Here is a 19,834-nt window from a genome sequence, read left to right on the forward strand (position 1 = left end):
CCTCCACAGGAGATTTAAGTAACTAAAATAGAAGCCAACCACTCACTTGTTGGTTTGCACGTAGGTTTGTGCTTTAATGGATATATACAGTATGTGTTATTTGTCTTTGGGGTCACTGCATCACTGACAGGAACCTGCCCACATTGATTTAGCTGCTCCCTTGGCTGATAAAGGTTGATACGGAAACCTTGTGTTTTTACTCACAGAGCATTATGCAAAACAAGTGAAAATCAACGTGTGTAAAGCAACGATTGTGCAAGAAGGTCTCTAGTAGTGAGGGGGAAATGGGGACATGTTCCAGTTCTTTTGCCTCATTTAAAACTGGGGAAACAAATCAGTGGGTGTCATGAATAAACAGCACACTTTTTCCTTAAAGAGCTGGTGATACAGTTTCCCTGGGCGAGATGACAGCCTCCATTCTGCTCAAGTAGAGCTGCCATGTTGCCAGCAGGAAGTGATCGACTGATTGCGCAAGGCATTTTTGCCGGCTGTGAGTGTGATACCTGTGTGGGGGGTGAGCAGGGCATTACTTAGGGTGAATCACACTGATCAAAGTGACGCATGTATCAAGATAAAATTCAAATCCCTATTGAACATGGAGATTGCTAGAATAGCAACATAACTGGTGCAATGTTTTTTATGTGTGTTAGTCACCAAGCACCAAGTCAGGGCTGGCATGAATTGGATGCCAGCGTAGGAGTATGAGTGGGCAATACATAATCAAATTGTGTTAAGGCCAAGATTTAGCAATATTGTGAAGAAGGAAGTTCACCAGAGGTATCACCACTGATGCATAGTATATTTAGATTCATATATTTAGAGTGGACAAGCCTCTGCAAGGGGAGTGTTTTCTCACGTGGACTTTTTTAAACAGCTTTAAAATGGTTTACATAAGTTTTGTGCAAGTGGCAATGGGCCTAAATGCTTCATGCAAAGAATATTATATTGACTTGTTCATGATATACAGTAACTGTCCCCTTTTAATAAATACTCTATATTTAATAATTTACCTCCATATAACAAAGCAATACATTATGTTGTGGTGAGAGCATGGTCTTCCATTATTGCTACCACATAAAACAAGGGCAGTATGATCTTTAACTCAGTCAGTTACTATGTGGCCAATAACCACTAAACAAATACATTATAGTCACAAAAGCATCACTAAAAAGCCAGATTAACTTGAGTTAAAGTGGATTTGCCCTCTCTGTGTCAGACTGCTGGCCTTCACAGCACTGACATTTAAAACGCCCAGACTTGACACAAAGCTTATTTCATTCAAGTAGATAACGGATGTGACGTCGGCGTTACACCGTACGCTTGTGTGTGGCACCGAGGAACACCGATTTACAAATAAGAAATACTTTGTTAAACCCGAGGGAAATTTAAGTCACAACAGCACACATAACACACAATAGAATAGAATTAAATTGTAAAATAGAAAAGCTTATTATTATAAATTGTGCTGTAATTATATACGTAGAATGTATAATAACAAGAGTAGTAAAATAGCCGTAGTAATTATTAATTGTGCAATGACTATATACATGGTATATAATAAAATATGACTTTTAAAATTTTAACTTTTATATGTGTTTAGACTTCATGTGTTTAGGCGTTTATGTGTTTAAGACGTTCTTTTTTAAATTAATAATAACAATAATAAAATTGTATTTAATTTGTACTGTGCTTTTCATTCGCAGGGAATGTCAAAGTACTACATAGTTAAAACATACAACACACAACATAAAGAAAATAACAAAATAACAAGAGTTGAATAAACAGGTTTTAAGCCTGTTTTCTTGTCTGTGCGTATTAAAATTTTAACGACTAGTCTCCGCCGGCGGTGTACGCTGACAATTTGATCAAGCGCTCCTTCAATAGACTACCGTCATGCATCGGGTGAATTTTTTTTTTTTTTTTTTTTTTTTTTTTTTTTTTGAGAGTGGGTGGGTCTTTTTGAGAGGCGTTGCCGCACACTGACTACTGCACGATTATATACCCGCCGCGTAGTCTAACATTTTCATACATTGCGCATTTCGCGGCTGCTCAGTTCCCCGTAATTGTCCGAGCGTTAAGATATTTACAGAAACAAACATTCAGCCATGGCTAACTACATTCACGTCCCCGACGAGGCTCCCGCTGTGCCCAAAATAGACGTGACAGTTGACGAAAGCGACTACAGACCCGGTGCTCTGAAGCTGATCAAGGAGCTGAGACCGAGCTGGAAGCCATCCGAGGTTAAAATGAAGGTGCCGTTTGTTTCATTTTTAACATTTCACTGCTCAGTACAATTTGTCCACAATGTCCCTTGGCGTGTATATTCCTTTCTTTACAGTCAATGTTGATTAAAAACGCAAAAAAGTGACGTTACAGCTCTGACGTAGCTAGCTAATCTTAAACTAGCCTCATTGATTTCAGTAGCAAATGTCACAGGAAGCGAGCTATTATAATGACGCCACAGGGAGGTTAAATCCCCCAGAAGTACACTTCGGACGCTATAAAACTTGCTGTTGACATTGAGTCAGATTGATAGATGATTTCATTGCCATGTTATGTAGGTCGGGAGATATTGCGGTCATTTTCCGCCCCGTTAGGGTTAATGTTTCTCCTCTCCAAATGAGCATCTGCGTCAGCTCTGCTCATGATCAAACAGTGGGAGTTTCTCGCCGCTTTTGGCGCAGCCTGCACACCAGGACAAGCCTGTTCATATGAGTTACTGTAACGACGTCATACTATAATCTATATATAATGCACACATATATATATATATATATATATATATATATATATATATACACACACACACACTTGTGAGTGTTGTAAGCAATGTAATGAGGTGACAGAGAGGTATATCTGCCAGTTAAGACCTAAATGTTACGCCCCAATGACTGCCTTTCTGGAATTTATGAGATTGGCAGGCAGGTTGAGAAGCCACTCTTGTGTTAAGAATAGGTTATGTAATCCTACTAATGTGTAGACTATTCTGGAAGAAACAGATGATAGATGACCCTAGATTTTGCATCAACTTTTTTTTGCATAAGTGACTTTGCTTGGTCAAAGAGGACTAGTGTTTACAGCAAAAAGAGAAGGGAACACAATGGTTGCAAATCTTAAGAGTAGCACAGCAATGCAACATTACTGTCTGTGCAGATACCTGGAAAGGGGATTATTTTCCCTGTCCAGTAACATAATGGGGGTGTGTCTCCACTTGGTAAACACAGTGAGGATGGGAGCTGGTCACATGTTCTGCCACACTTGTCTGTATTTCGTCAATGAGAGCAAAATGGGAACTCAGCAAATGCCAGTCATTGCTTCCTCATGAAAAATAAAATTCCTGACAGTCCTGTCATTCTCAGTCAATCCCTGATAGAGTGAACAATTAGGGCTGGTATGTTGGAACGTCCCCCACCTCTCACCAAAAATGTACCCAGCTTCACAACAGAGACAGTTCAGCTTAAATCAACTCAGACATAATTTACTGACTTAATTTTTCATGACCAGGTTCATTTCCTCCTCTGTATCCTGTCATTTGCCAGATTCTGACTCCTTTCAGAACTTATGTAATACTCATAACAATGTAGGTTTTCAGGTACAAATGGCATGTTGTGGAGGATGGTCCCACTGTTGTCCAACTGTAGGCGTCAAGATTGTTGAAGTACATGAGAAATTATGCTTTTTTTTATTGTCTGATTCACCTGTTCTCCACTCCTCCTTCTGTTTGTCTCTGCAGTTCTTCACAGATGGGATAACCAATAAGCTGCTGGGCTGCTACGTGGGTGCGGTCATGCAAGATGTGGTTCTGGTCCGTATTTATGGCAATAAAACAGAACTGTTGGTCGATAGGGAAAATGAAGTGAAAAGTTTTAGAGTACTACATGCACACCGCTGTGCCCCGCGCCTGTACTGCACCTTCAACAACGGTCTGTGCTACGAGTTTCTGCAGGGAACCGCCCTGGAGCCTGAGCACATCCGCAGCCAACCTGTTTTCAGGTAAAAATGCAACATAGTCGTGCAACAATCTTGAGAGGGGTGTTTTCACAAATTCTTCTGACACAAGAGTTTGTCATTTAGGAATTTCACTATTAAAATACAGATGCTTGTATTGCCTGCAGTATCACCCTGGGGCCAGTTTTGCATTCTTGACAGTGACACACAGGTTTGTTTTGTTTTAAGTGGCCAGACTTGAATGGCCAGTTTTACTTTCTTTTTCTGTCTTCTCCCCCTTCTCTCCCTCCTCTTCTTCCCATCTTCGCCTCCTGCACCGGTCCACCCTTTCCTTGCGCAATATGGAACTATTTTAACGATGACGCAGTAGCAACAGTTTGAAGTCAAAGTCTTGAAATTTCATACAAAATTCTAAGAAATTCAACTCTTTTATAGTTTCCCCAAAATTCATGTTTACACGGTCAAGTAATTGTTTTATTTGGTTTTAAAACTAAAGTTAATTTGAGTTTGAACATGGAAAAGTCTGTAAAACTGGAAATGATCCATTGTGTTTGATAGACAGAGGATATGTGATAGGTAACAAATTTCATCCTGAAATATGACATTGTAGCAACTTTGTTTATAATTGTGTGCTGATTTATACTAATTTATACTATGAAGAAACCAAAATAAATTAAATAGAATTGTTCTTATAATGTCCAAGTGTTTTGTTTTTGGTCTTTTTCTATTTTTTTTCTTTGACCCTCTGACAAGAATGTACCTTCCTTCCCATTTATGAAATAATAAAGATCCCTCCATAATGTAATACAATTAATTGATTGATTGATTAATTGACATGAGCCTGTTTGCGAATTGATGCTTGCTAATTTAATCCTCCTGTTTTTCTTTTCTACCTTGCAGACTCATTGCCAGGCAGCTTGCTAAGTACCATGCCATCCATGCCCACAACGGCTGGGTGCCCCAGTCTGACCTGTGGCTGAAGATGGGCAAGTACTTTGCTCTCATCCCCAAGTACCTCAAGGACCCTGAGCAGAACGCCAGGTGAGACCATAGAGAAGTTTAACCTTTTAAATGTTTCCATACGTTGATGAAAGCCTCAAAGCATAATTCAGTTTCATTTTCAGCCCAGGTTTAGAGATAAATGTGTTCATATTTGTAAAGCTCTCATAGAAGACAACGGACATTTTTTCCAATCACTGTTTCAACATTACAGACTTACATGTTATCTGGTTTTAAATAGCCAATATTTAGACCAATAAAAGTTGCATTATGCTACCTAGACTTGAATTTAGTACTCATTTGAAATCCTGAATAAAGAGCAAAAAAGCAAAGAAAGAACAACCCTTTCAAAACCAAAGTTTACACATAAAGGACAATATTAAATTTATTGATAAGATTAATACTATTTACTAACCCTGACATGAAGCTCAAAGAAAAAGTAATAGATTGTTGATTGATACTTGCTACTGCTTTCTGGGAAGGGGGACATAAATATTACATTTAGTGAGTCAATTAACTCCTGTTTTCCTGAGCTTGAAGTCTAGTATTACGCATGCATAAGCTAAAATCAATATTGCATTAGTTAACTGACATATCTCAATCTGAATATGTAGGTTACATATTTTTCCCCTTCGTTCAGTTTGTGTCAGCATCAACACAAAGGAACAGAAGTGCAGTGCATCACAGGGAAATTGAATGATGATTGTGGTAGTTCACCAACACACTTTGGGCACTTTGGCACCATTAATAAGTCTTGATTGTTTGAAAATTGCATTGGTAATAACAACTACCTTCATAGATATTGGCACCCAAAATGGATCCAAAACAAACATTGACTCTGTAGGCTGTTGATTTCCATGGATGTCACCCAAATATTAACATTGTGTGAAAAATACTGATAAAGACTCATGGAAGACTGCATGATACCCTGCACTATCTAAAGGCTTATATTCTGAAGTCAAAAACAATGATGATGGTTAGCTTTGTGGTAATGATCTGATAAACATAATTTGGTGCATTATCTCCGGTAAATTAACTAATTAACGAAATGAAGCAGCCAGGGGAAGGAAATGTGTGTGGGTGTTTATTTGTTTGCTGTTTTACCCGATTCCTCTCTGGTCTTCTCATGACATTTACAATGGAAAAAGTATCTTGGTAGCACAAGTAGCACTGTGTATGTGCATAAAACTAAACTAACCAAAATAATTAAACCTAACCTAATAGGATGGAAATGTAGTTGTGAATAAGCTGTAGTCAGGATTTAAGTCAAGTCACAAAATCTTTAAATCCTCCATTTGGAGGATATCAGTTGATGATTTATTAATTTAATAATGACTATCATGCTAGCTAAAATTAGGTTTAGACATCGTTCAGAAGTGTCATATACATGTATCTGCAGTTAAATTGATTATGACTATTTCTTTGTCTCTCATTTGTGTCTTGTAAAACACAGTGCCAGCCTGTAAAATTAGACTACACATCGTGGTTTGTTTTCTTCCTCTTCTTCTTCCCTTTCTATTTCTAACTCTCTACTTTCAGGTTCCTCATACTGACTTTACCTCCATCTGTCTTTGAGTCAATAACTGCTCCTACCTTTCATCAATATCCTCACCCTCCTCCACTCTCTGCCTCCCCCCCCCCAGGTTGCACACGGAGGTGCCCAGCCCACGGTGCCTCCGGGAAGAGCTGGTGTGGCTCCAGCAGAGCTTGTCTGTGCTGGGCTCCCCTGTAGTTCTCTGCCACAACGACCTGCTCTGCAAGAATATCATCTATAACCAGGAGGCAGGTGAGTATTAACTGCACAAGCGTAGTCATAGACATTACCGTGTGATTGAATTGTGTTGTAGAGTGAACTGCATTGGTGCCTCCGCTCAGGTAGGATTGCATTAACTGCACTTCCTCAACCCTTGTCACATGCTTCACTCATTGTCAGTGTTTTCATCGGGCTGCAGGCATAGAATTAGAACGGTCAGATAAGAGAATCCAGTTATTTGGATGTTCGGTTTGCTCGAGATACACAAATGTGGCATGTCGATTGATGGAGATGATGTAATTGGAGGTTGGGACAGTCATTTGTGTCTGCCTCCAATAAATTTGGCCAAATGCTCTTTCTTTGTGTATGCAAATATGTGGTAAATCATCAGATTTCAATATCCCATACCTTTTTAAATTCCTGGTGGACATCTGTAATCATTGGCTTGTTCAGATATTTGGCACATAGTAAATTTTTGGTAGTTTTCCAATTTGGATTCTATTCTGTTTCCTAAATTCTGTCTGATCTGTCGTTCTAAATCTGTGCTTCAAATGTAGACTGAAAACCACCATTATCAGCCTGAACAAACTGTCATTACATCATACCAAGTCTCACTTTTATTGATAGCATGTGTTTTTTCGGTGCTTTTTTTTTTAGCAATGTTGCCTTTTTTTTTTTTTTGTTGCTAAGAATGTCAAGCAACCTGTCCTCAGGCAAACATGTGTCGCACTGATCGACTTTGATTATATCAGTCAAACTGTACCAGTCATTGTCTGTGTAGGAGAGGAATGGCGGGGTGAACATGAGAAAGAAGGGGTGAAAAAGGAGAGTTCAGGGTTTTTATATATGTGGGAGGTGGGTTGGGGGTGTTTTTAAGAGCTGTCAGCCCCCTCGTCCGTTCGCGACGAGGGGTGGGGCCCTTCTCACAGCTCCTTGTGTCTAGCCTTTTTCCCCTAGGAATGACAGCTGAGGCTGTGGCTGCACTGCGCCGCCCTGCCCTGGGGAGGCAATGGAGAGAGACAAACCTCACGCACAGTCGGCTCTGAGGGCCCTCGTGTAGTCGGCCCTCTGCTCAGGCCAATCGGGATGAGTTCATGGCACCCATATCACCCTCCAATGCTACTCGGCCACCAGTTGTCCCTCGGACATCTTATTGCTAGGCTTCTTGCAATGCTGTGGTGATAACACAGATGTTTTTATCATTTACACTTGCTTTAAGTCACTCGCCAGCCAAATGCCTTAAATGTACATCTAAGCAATTTTCCACTTCATAGCCACAGTACATGAATTGCTGGGCAAACCATTTACAGTAAAGCTGAAACATGCTTCTGCATAGTGCTTATTGGGTCAGCAAGCAAAGATATCCGGTAACACTGTAATCGGCCAACACCCAACATAGAACTCTGTTAAATTTCTGTAAACTGAGTTTTGAAAAATGCAACATTGCCTCAAGTGCAAATGCTAATATTAAGTTAATGTTAAGTAAAGCTCTCGTATGTCGAAATGTTGACTTTTGTGCACAACTTCTATTCATGTTTGCAGACTTGCAGAATCATGTTTCAGGCTTCAGTAAGTTGAGGCTGAGGTTATCAGTACTCCTGTTTAGAAGTATTATTGATTAGGAGCCAAAATAGAAAGGAATTTTCCCTTCTCCTGATTACCTTTAGTGTGATCACACATGTCAATGCACTTACAACTAGAACACACCTACATATAACAATCATTATGGAATTGACACCTTAATGGAGTACAAGCACTTTAGCTCCAAGCCATAATTACTGTATCTGGCCGCGCCCACTTAAACTGTCTAAACCATCGCTGTAGTAAACCCAATCTCTATTGTACCCTGCATATACAGCCTTTTGTTGGAAAACAGAGTGGGCTTCAAAAGAGATTTAACAGCTACCACGCTGCTTCCTGTCATTTCTGCTCAGCTGTCTGTGCTGATTTGAAACCACTTGTCTGCCAAAGGCAACAACAGAGAAGCCACCACTTCCTGTATTGATAAAACCATGAAGCAAAAATTGGAAATTTTGATCATTTTTGTTGCTGTTTTCTTAAGATACAGTTAAAAGTTCAAAATATTCACTCAACAAGTGTCATATTAGTTTTTCTTCTTCTTTTTGTCTCTCTTTACTTTGTCCCCATCACAAGCTGGTTTTGTCTCCGTGCCCCTCTCACTTTACTCAGATGTTTTCAAGAAAAAAAAGAAAAAAATTTGCACACATTTCGCTCGGTCCCAAGGGTCACAAAATCTGCAGCTCAGCAGCCTACAGGAAGCCTCTCAAAGACTCAGTCATTTGCAGAAGCAGCAGAGGTGTCACGCTATTGGGTTCACAGTGGACAAATGAGAAGGGAGCATTGGAGGGGAGTGTCGTGAGAAGGGGAATGGAGGTTTCATGTGCGAGGGGAGGCGGGGGGGGAGAAAAGGATCGGGGGTTTGGCAGCTCTGCCTGATGTTTCGACATTGTGCGTGGGAGCAAGAATGGATAAAAGACAAATGTGTCAGTGAGAGAGTGAGCATGTGTGAAAGATGTGTTTGCCCCAACCTTTTCATCTGCTGCACAGGGGGGCTATAGCCACTGCCCGGAGGTGTTCAGTTGTGTCCCGCTAGGACCTACACGCCGGCTGGTAACCCACCTCAAAGTGTCTTTCTCTATAGTCCAGCACCACCTCAAAAACTAATGTTCTATATGTTAGGTCAAAGAAATAAGCTAAGGCCCCAAAACACAAAAATTAAAGAGTAGCATTAATGTTGACTGAATGTATTTTTCCTCAAAATTCAAATAGTCTTTTAACATCTCTGTAACAACTGGGCTTGTTAAAGTAAGGGTTTGTATTTTGAGATGAGCCACTTCATGACTGAATGCTTCCCTCTGTGTTCATTATTAATGTATGCAGATACGTCACATTTTCAGTGGCCTACAATTGCAATCAGGCAGCAACACATTCTTTGACCTTCTCTCTCAATGCTCTAACATCAGATTTAAGCCTACAGTCTGACTGTGTATTGACTTCTAGTTGTTCTGTAGGTAACCCCAGAAACATCAAAAGACATTGGCTCTCAGTTACTGTGTCAGCACATAGTTTTACGCAAGTCAAAAAGTTTCTGAGAGAGCACTTACCTTACTGTGTGTTGCTGTATGATTGCTTTGGCAGCTCACTGTACATTTCTACAGAGCATGTTAGTGTCTCTTTGTATGTTTCTATCTTCCTCCCTTTGTCTCTCTGCTTTATTTTCCTTTTTTTTTTTCATTTCTTCTCAAAACAGAACTTTGACTTGGCCATTTTTCCCTCATTCTGTGCACGTATCCAAAACAAACACTCTCTGGAAAGCCAGCTGTACTCCTTTTTCCCTTTTTTAATTTTGTATGTGTTCCATGTGTTACATCAGGCTTTGCACATTTTCATCTTTGCTAATGTATCCTGGCTGCCTGTTTTGCTGTTTCTTGGAAAAGGTCTGATAACTCCCTTAGATACCATTGGAGATTGACTGTTTACGGTAGATGTGCAAGCTACCTTTCTATTCTCATTTCAATTATTTCTCTTGTAGTTCTTAGGTATACCAAACTAAAAATTGCAAGGACAACATAAAAGCATAGAATTTCCCACATTTACTTAACCTCTATCCTGAATCTCTATGTTGACTCTGACTTCCCTTTATCTAAGAATGGTTGCGTTGTTTTGCATGTGATAAGCGTTTATTTATAGAAGAATACCTTTAAGTCTAAATGTCTCTTAATTCCCCTTTTCATTTTTCTGTGGTGATGTCTCTCACAAAAGCTTATTTCCTCAAAATGCAAACTCTTACCTCTCGCCCGCACAATCGGCCAATAGCCAGCCAGTCCAGTTAGACAGAAAGAAAGTTACAGTATGAAATGAAAAGCCTTGACATTCTGAGTTATCAAAGGGAAAACACATTCATATTATGTCTGCTTCTCGTATCTGTGCCTAAACAATGCTACTTCTCTTTCCAGGCAATGTAAAGTTCATTGACTACGAGTACGCTGGGTACAATTACCAAGCCTACGACATTGGGAATCATTTCAATGAGTTTGCTGGTAAGTACAACTTGTAGCTAAACATGTCTGTGTAATATTCCCTAAAATATGTGTTCACATTCATACATTTATTAAGACTTCAGTGCCCCATACTGAGCTCATAAATGTTTACTTTCATGTGTTCCAGGCCTGAATGAAGTGGATTATAGTCACTATCCAGGGCGGGCCTTTCAGCTGCAGTGGCTCCGCTCCTACCTGGAAGCCTATAAGGAGCATAAAGGCCAGTGCAGTGAGGTGACTGACAGAGAGGTGGAGATTCTTTTTGTCCAAGTCAACCAATTTGCCCTGGTAAGTATTTGTATTCCACCAGCATTATAAATCACAGAAGATTATAATTAGGATTTTTAATATAACTACACGATTACTGTTAAATGATCGTTCTGGTTATTTTTGGTCATGTTGTGATCAGATATCAGTTTGAACTCGTGTTGACACTTTGACTTGAGGAAGAAGTGCAAGAATAATGTTGAGATTCTTGATAATCTAGTAGAGGCACATGACTTCCTGTTTGGGTTCTGTTTCACTAAACTCTTTCATGTGGGGTAGTGAAGACTGATGAGAAAGAATAAAACAAAGATGTCACTGGAGCTGGACAGAATATGAAAAAAATGTAGCAAAAAAATAATAAATTAATATTTGAAATTATATGTTAGTTTTGACGTATCCTGTATGGTCAAGGACAAATATGCTGTCTTTGTAATACTTAGTGTGTAACAGCTGGATCATATTCCCAATTACAGTCAATATTAAAGAATTGAAACTGAACACATGTAGAGTACAGTAAGAGGCCCAGCAGCTTGTCCTAAGTGGATTTTCCAGGCCTGCTGCCAGGTGTTGGGTCAGTAAACATGGATTATAGTGTGATTTGGTTAAACAGAGTGCAGAGTGATGTGGGCAATAACCTACACACCTGCTCTTGAGTATGACAGAAGGATGTTTGTGATGTGCTCGCTGAGGCGGCCAGCATATGGTTGGCACTCTTAATGACAACTGGTAACCCTTGTGAGGCTCGCCGCTCTCCCCTGAGCTACACTCTGTCTTGTTTACTGTCAAGAGGAAAAAGAGGACAGTGTGGAGGATGGGCAAGTGAAGCAATTGTGTTTCTGTGTCAGCTATTTGTTGTGGTTGCCATAGGGCTTCTGCTGGCTTTGTACATGCTCGAATGAGCCGTGTTGGGTAATTAGAAACGACATTTACTTTTAGACAGTGAGCGCTTGCTAATCCTCGGTGTCTCCGTTTTTGCTCTCTCTCTCCTCTTCATCTAGGCATCGCATTTCTTCTGGGGTCTCTGGGCTTTGATTCAGGCCAAGTTCTCCACCATCGACTTTGACTTCTTGGGGTATGTTGCCACCTTGAAAGAAACCAGCATTCACACTTTTATCATGAGCTATTTTATTTTCTTCTGTCCAGCAGATTTCAGTTATTTAATCACATGTTTAGGAACAAGATGTTACGTACACAAGTCACATGTCACATACATTTTTATCTTATCTCTGACACTACTCTTCTCTCTGTGTGTCTCTACTCTCAGATATGCAGTCCTGCGCTTCAATCAGTACTTCAAGATGAAACCGGAGGTAGCTGCACTGAACTTACCAGAATAAAAGCCCCTGCCCCCTCCTTTTCTTCCTACCCTCCACCCTGCTCTGTGCCTCACATGATGACTGCACAGCGCCCTCTAGGGGTCTATGTAGGAAAGAGCCAGAACTGTTCAGTGCCTACATGTCCCATCCACATGTCCTTATCTCTATAGATTGAATGGACCACAGTCTTATCCATAATCTGCAGTCACATTTAATAACCAGGAGGTAGCCCAAAATCATTTGTAGTCTGGGCATGTGTGAAGTATTGTAAGACCTGCTATAAGGTGAAGTCCACATGGCTACATTTACTGTAGTCGTTTAAATTATTCTAATATCAATTAGGATATCAACATGATTACTGCGTATTTGTAAGGAGCTTTTCGAATAGCTCAAATAACTATAAATGGTACCACGTGGGTGGAAAATTACCTCATTCACAACCAATACATAGCAACCACCAGCATGACTGACAGGTGGCCCAAACACTAATCTTGATTGCCTGGAGACAACTTCATAGAAGCTCATATGAACATTTTATGTGGAAACCCCTCCAGAGACAGGCCAGCTAACGACCAAATTTATAATGACAGAAAAGCAATACAAAGCCTGCTTTGTTTGCTGAGTAACCAAGTTAAAAAAAAAACAAATGACAAGATGGAAAGGCCAGTGCTGTCCTTAATCCCATGTGATGAAAGCCACACTAAGCAAAAAAAACTTATGGCCTGCCTTGTGACTCTTGTTTTCACCCTTATTTTCCCCAGCATACTGTACGTGGGTGGTGTGCCAGAATAGCCATGTAGTCATTGTTGCTGTGTAGTTTGGTGAGGGCTTGTGTGTTTTGGCTTTCTAGACTGAAGGTAGAAACATCAAGTTGTAGGAGAGCATCTTGTGTTTACATCCAACCTCCTCCCCTGAGTTTAATAGTTGTATATCACTGAACAGTCAATTGAGTTTTTCACTATAATGTAGGTTTCATGTTTGTTTTGACACGTGCCTTTTGTCTAAATCTCGACAGGGGACACACATGCATTTCACTGTAATTTGAACATTCCATTGTTCATAATGTTAGACAGGAATTTTAGTGGTAGCTCACATGGTAAGTCAGCAGTGTGGGGAACATTATTCACTGTGACGTTGGCTGTAAGCCATGCTGTACGAGACAAGACCAAACCATGTCAGGGAAAGTTTGGGAGTTATCTTTAGATATTACAAAACACTGCTGTTCAGTCCTTATGAACGCAGGACTGACCATTTCTTATACTTGTAGACCAGTTCTTATTCACACATGGTGATAGGGCCTTGCAGATTGTTCGCGTTTGTCATTTTAAGCTCTCAATGTTGAAATTAAGGTCTGTAGAAAAATATGGAACTTTTGGGGAGAAAGAAAGTGAAGTTGGTTATCTTATCTCTTAGTGCTGGTCAGCTCGGTAAAGTTAGACACATCTGTTTTGAAGTTAAAAAAAAAAAATGCAATGAAAACCAGCTGTTAGTGGGACCTGAGGAGCAAGAGCACCATCTGTTGGAGAGAAGAAAAATAATGGCTGCTGTCTGTCACTGTTAATATTCACGTTTAACTTTATTAGTGTTTTAAAAGGAGCTTTAGGAGGCCTTTGAAAAACGTCATCTCTTGGTTATTTTGATAAGCCTACACCAAAGTGCTGACATCTGTTTTTTTTGCTTGTACATAATGCGCACTGTCATTTTTCCATGTAGCACAAAGAGAATTAGAATGATAATGAAGACCTTTTTTTTTTTTTTTTTTTTTTTTTTTTTTAGAAATTTCAGTTTTTATACTTATTTAAATGGAAATGTTACAGCTGTGGTCTTTTAGAGTGTGTGGATGTTTGCTGGTGCAATAACAGATGAATCTTGGGCAAATATATTCAAAAAAGAAAAAGAATTGAGCTTCCTGAGCAATTTAAACCTAAAACTTGCGTGCAAAACGCGGTGAAACAAGTTTGTTTTCACATTTACCCCAAAACAAGTTACTTTATTACAAGTTTGCCCAAAGGCTCTCTGCTATAACAAGTGTGCAATGCTCCGTGAATAGACCAATACTGATGAGACTGGATTGTCCACTCATGTTCACACTGCACTGTTCATCTACCATAGTGAAGGAGTAGGTATTGAAGTGTTAGTCTGCCAGTGTGCCTGTAAAAGCTCTTGTTTTGTACTTCTGGTTTTGAAGTTTGAAGGTTAGGCCTATTACTTCTGTCTTTTCTTTAGCGTTGTGTGTCTTTCACAATGGGGAATTGAGATGGAAGAAGTAGTTTGACTCAGACCTAATAAGAATTTGAAATCTTTGTACATTGGCTTTTAAAATATGTAAAAATCTTCCATAAAAGTGTACTTGATGGTACCGATTAACTGTTTGAGTTGTGTGGGAGGAACATGTGAAGGGCCTGTGGGAGATTATATATTATTTCTGTTGGGTGTCTGAAAGGTAGATTATCATACTATGTTTACATATAACACATAAATTCATGCAGTTTGTCAAATTCTACTGCCACATATTCAGAATATTGAAAATATTTATAAGCACACTGCTGAAATACTGCTTGTAGGCTTTATTTTCCCATCCATATGAATCAAACAAACGAATTTCCACTGTGTCATAGGTCATTTCAGTACTACTTAGAACACTAAATTTCAGAAGTGTGTTTGTATTTAACATTGTAAAGAAATCTGTCCTTATGCATTCTCTCTGGCCACTGTAGCATATGTTTATATGTACAGTAAAAAAAATGTAATAATATCTTTGCCTGTTCTCAAATGTGAATGAATGTACATAGAGGAAGTTGTTTTATTTTCTTTTGTTTTTTAAAAGTTACATTAAAGTGAATAGTTGCCTGGGGTAAGAGGTGAAATTTAAAAAAATGACATTTTCAATACTGTAAACATGCTTTGAGAAATAAAAGTCTATTTACCCTTATTTATGTCTTATTTATGTCTTATTTAATCTCCTGTCTCTTAAGTTGTTAAACAAGGAGTTCTCTGTCTATGTTAGGTTTACTGGTTCAAATCATAGTTAAAATATGCATGGTAATATTTTGGCAGGACAGTTTTTCTAAAGACAGAATCTTTAATGTTATAATTACTAACCAGAGTAGTTATCAATTTTAATTTGATTTCCTTTATCACTCAATAGACATAGACATCATTTCAATGTAATGGCTGTGACACCCTCACTTTTCACTCAGTGTAATTCAGTGAAACAGAGCCCCCTGTGTTAATAGCCGGTACTGTGTATTAGCTTGTCTGTGTTTTTTTTGTGTGTTTTTGGTCTAGATATAAAGCCAGAGTTTGTTACTGTACAGTTTTGGAAATTCAGAAATATAAGTAATTAGTTTTTCATCCATCTTTCAGTTTAAGCAGTGGTCAATGACAGCGACTGGCTGTGCTGCACCCACAAAGGTCTGTGCAACTCAGGTCAAAGTTAAAGAACCAGTGTGAAGGGGGGCCTATTGGAAGAAATGGAATACAATATTCATAAGTAGTTTTAAATTAGTTTATAATCACCTGAAGCTAAGAATTGTTGCGTTTTCGTTATCTTAGAATGAGCCCATCATATCTACATAAAGAACAGGTCCTTTCCAATGGAGCCCACTATGTTGTACCACCATGTTTCTACAGTAGCCCAGAACGGACAAACCAAACACTGGCTCTTGAGAGGTCCTGTCACATTTTTCACAGGCAGTAACCTCTGGGGCCGAAAAAGCTAGCCACTAGCGTTAGGGTTACCTCCACCCTCTTGTCCAAATATGGTCATTTCTGGCTCCAAAAATCCAAGATGGTGATGGTCAAAATGCAAACTCGAGGCTTCAAAACAGGAGTGCACAAGCCAAAGGGTGACATCATGGTGACTACGTCCATTATTATTTTATTTTATTTTATTTTATTTTTTTTTTACAGTTTATGAATTTTCGTGAGTTTCACGGTCACTGTAGGTTCTCCTACAGGTTTGAAAGGGGAGGGTGAGGGTAGGAGTATCCACTCACCGCTATATCCTACTAAATCTTACACTGGCCCTTTAAACAAATTTGAACTTTCGGCGCCCTCCCGCGACGCACAGCGCAGAAGCGACGCAACAAACCGCATATACAATTTTGGAGGAAACGCGCAAGTTGTTTCTCCTCGAAAATGTAAATACGCCTGAAGAAATGTTAAACAAGAAAACAAAACAATGGGACTTCTCCACCGAAAAAGGCCTCGGGAGAAGAAACTGAAATGACATGTGACTATTAGCCTAAAAACAAACAAAACGTCTTGCTAACGATGTGATAGCATCGACTAGTGGAGAAGAGGAGTGCTAGCAACAAACAAAATGACCATCACAACTTTACCTGCAGTGGGATATTATATGACATGGAGACTTGGACATCGACTTTTGGACATGGAAAAAAGGAGAATGGGCCTTCGACGTCAAATAACGTGAGTCATAAACACTCTCTAGCTGTTTGTTTCTGTCTGTCACCTGGCCTGCTGGTTTGTTACCTGGTGAAATATCCTCTGGCGCTGAGTATTTACTCTTCGCTGAGGTGTTGTTGACGTTATGAAGGTCATATTTAATGTGCTTGGGTTTGTCTTGACACAGAGCTTTGAACAATTTGGTTGTTCAGTCACCTGCTGTTTGACATGTGAATGTACAGAAGGTCTGCTGGGTTGGTTGTGACAATTCCTTCATTCTTGTTTTGTTTTTTTAACTGTGCTCTGTGAGTAATGAGCTTCAATAAGTAACTATAATGTAGGTCTTGGATGCAGTCTTTGGTATGCTAAGCACATAGACTGTTGTTTGTGTATTTGATTGGCTTAAATTAATTTTTTTGAGGTGAACATAAACCTGTAACTAAATCTGTGAAGGTTTTAGTGTTTTTCAGTATTCAGTACAAGCTGTATGAGTATAATCTTTACTGTATATCTTTGTCTGCTGAGATTTTCTTAACATAAGAAATGTGTGTAAGTCATGTATCTATGATATGTGCATTGTTTCTTTTTGATTTGAGCATAAATCTAAAGCCGATTTACCAATTCACTGTTATGGTTTGGTTTGGTACCACAAACCTGGATTTGTTTCCTGTGTCAGTAAAATGACACATTGTCCAATTTACATCTTAAAATGAGTATTTAGTTTCACTGTCCCTTCCTAAAAAAACAGCTGTTCCCAGTCTGACTCATATGGTTCAAATGAATCAGCCCTGTCACTGCATGACACCAGATCACTCTTTTGGCAATGATGGCCGTGCAAGCAACAAAACGACAGAGTCAAATATTATTATGGCACCAGAATGTTGCTATGATGGGTCTGTGTGTCTTCAGAGATCCTGCCATCTACATTCTTCCCATCAGAGCCCGACACTCAATCAGCCAGAACTGAGAAAGCATATACAGTATTTGCAAGACGTGTGTATTTTGCTCCTTGGAGAGTTTGTACCAGAGATGACCAAAAGATGGCAGCAAAACCTATAGAAAGAAATTATGTGTACAGGTCCCCAAACCTGGCATAAAGCTCACCACAGGGTACAAAAATAATCCTATTGGACATTTATTATTTGTGATATTAACGCTTATTAACATAGATTTCTATATTTAAAATAGAAGAGAGCACATTAATATGCCATGTATTGAACCCTCCTATTCAGAGCAAATAAGAAAAGGCTGAATTTATTGAAAAAACATCACATTGAAATAGGCTTATATTTATTTGTGGCATTGAGCCCTGAGCCAGTTTTTCTTTGTGGAGGACCCAATTTGGTTTTGGAGCCCAGATGTGAAATGAAGTCTAAATAAAGGCAATATGGGTTGAATTAAAAAATTGACGATCCTTTAGGTGTTCAGAGGGGATCTGTGAGCATGACAACAGAGCTTTGCTTTATGCTTACATATTTTCCTGACAGCAGTACTGTTTAGGCCTATTAGTTGGTCAAAACCACCAGAGGATGGGGTGTTGTGATATGCTGGTTTGTCTTTGTGTTGTAAAAGTAAAAGGAATGCGTCGACAGGCTCCAGTAATGCACATATTTACAGTTTGCCTTCCCAAGGGTTAAATTAGAAACCCATTCATGCCTCATGCCCAAAACCAAACAAGTAATTTCTTACCATTCTCTAGAAGCAAATCAGGCCTGCCTTTCGTCTCCCTAATGTGAGCACTGTCTTATACAGTCAAACAATTACAACAGTGCATTATCCAGCTCGCTGACTGTAATTCAATTAACTTCCTCCCCCCGGCTTCATCTACCCGGATAATACACACATTAATTAACAACAGAATCCAATATCGGCTGTTCTGCGCCTCCACTTATTTTCATTTCTCATAAAAAGGTCATAGCAGCCACTTCCAACTGAAGACAATTGGTATAAGTGTGTAGTAATGTGTTACACCATATATCACCAGGGCCCAGAGTGTGTGCTGGAGTAACCCTGTCGGAAGTTGGAGGCTGAGGCTGGAGAGGAGAAGTGCTGACACAACTGTGATGCACATCTATCAGAAGTGTTTCGCTAAACTCATAAGGCAAAATCCCTGTGAAATAGAATATCAGCTACAAACATTTCAGGCAGGCAGAACAATCTCATCTGTCTCATTTTTCTGCAGGCAGAACAATCTTTGGCTGAATCTGATTTCTTACTCCAACTTTTCTTGGGGTTTAAAAAAATATTACACTGAAGCTGTGTAAACGGTGGCAAGACAATGTGAGGTTGAAGACAACTATGCTCCTGCTACCAACTTACAGTAGGTGTAATAAGCTGTTTTAATGAGAATACCTTTAAAGGTGCATGTGAAGAACTTAGTGGCATCTAGCAGAACGGACTTGGCAGAAATGGAATATAATATTCATAAGTATGTTTGGGGTTTGGGTGACTGTGGCTCAGGAGGTAGAGCTGGTCGTCCACTAATCAGAAGGTCGGTGGTTCGATCTCCAGCTCCTCCAGTCCGCATGTCGAAGTGTCCTTGGGCAAGATACTGAACCCCAAATTGCTCCTGATGGCCGCACCATCGTTGTGTGTGAGTGTGTATGAATGGGTGAGCATAGAAACATTGTGGGGCACTTTGGATAGGAAGCGCTGTATGGCTCCTGATGAGCAGGCTGGCACCTTACATGGCAGCCTCTGCTATCGGTGTATGTGTGTGTGTGTGTGTGTGAATGGGTGAATGTATGAATGTATTGTAAAGCACACTGAGTGGTTGATAAGACTAAAAAGGCACTATATAAATGCAGTCTAACACTAATTAAAACATAAATACATTTATGTTTTAATTAGTGTATAGTCACCTGAAAATAAGAACCATTGTGTTTTCGTTACCTCAGAATGAGCCCTTTATACCTACATCGGGAGCAGGTCCCCCATGTAGCATCACTATGTTTGTATAATAGCCCAGGATGGACAAACCAAACGCTGGCTCTAGAGAGGGCCTTTCGTCTTTTTTCACAAGTTTCATGGCCACCGTAGGTTCTACTATACGCTTGGAAGGAGAGGGGTAGGGGTATTCTTAT

General features: G+C 39.6%; 1 protein-coding gene and 1 long non-coding RNA gene across 15 annotated transcripts in view; both read left to right on the forward strand.

The window, feature by feature from the left end:
* The first annotated feature begins 1,952 nt into the window (after positions 1-1,952).
* On the forward strand, positions 1,953-15,276 carry etnk1 (ethanolamine kinase 1). Its single transcript, XM_044342704.1, has 8 exons — positions 1,953-2,252; positions 3,734-3,993; positions 4,849-4,989; positions 6,591-6,733; positions 10,678-10,761; positions 10,889-11,049; positions 12,027-12,100; positions 12,293-15,276. The coding sequence occupies exons 1-8, from the start codon at positions 2,106-2,108 to the stop codon at positions 12,363-12,365; spliced, it is 1,083 nt and encodes a 360-aa protein (XP_044198639.1). The 5' UTR covers positions 1,953-2,105; the 3' UTR covers positions 12,366-15,276.
* Positions 15,277-16,079: 803 nt separating this feature from the next.
* The window catches only part of LOC122975619, a 292,897-nt gene continuing 289,142 nt past the window's right edge, over positions 16,080-19,834 (forward strand). For 3 of the 14 annotated variants that reach the window (XR_006400748.1, XR_006400751.1, XR_006400744.1), the window contains exon 1: positions 16,081-16,775. This is a non-coding gene — a long non-coding RNA (uncharacterized LOC122975619). Of the gene's footprint in view, positions 16,776-19,834 lie in introns of all 14 variants that reach the window. The other 11 variants (XR_006400752.1, XR_006400742.1, XR_006400741.1 and 8 more) reach the window with 9 other exon arrangements.

This window comes from Thunnus albacares, chromosome 23, assembly GCF_914725855.1.
Source record: "Thunnus albacares chromosome 23, fThuAlb1.1, whole genome shotgun sequence".
Lineage (NCBI taxonomy): Eukaryota > Metazoa > Chordata > Actinopteri > Scombriformes > Scombridae > Thunnus > Thunnus albacares.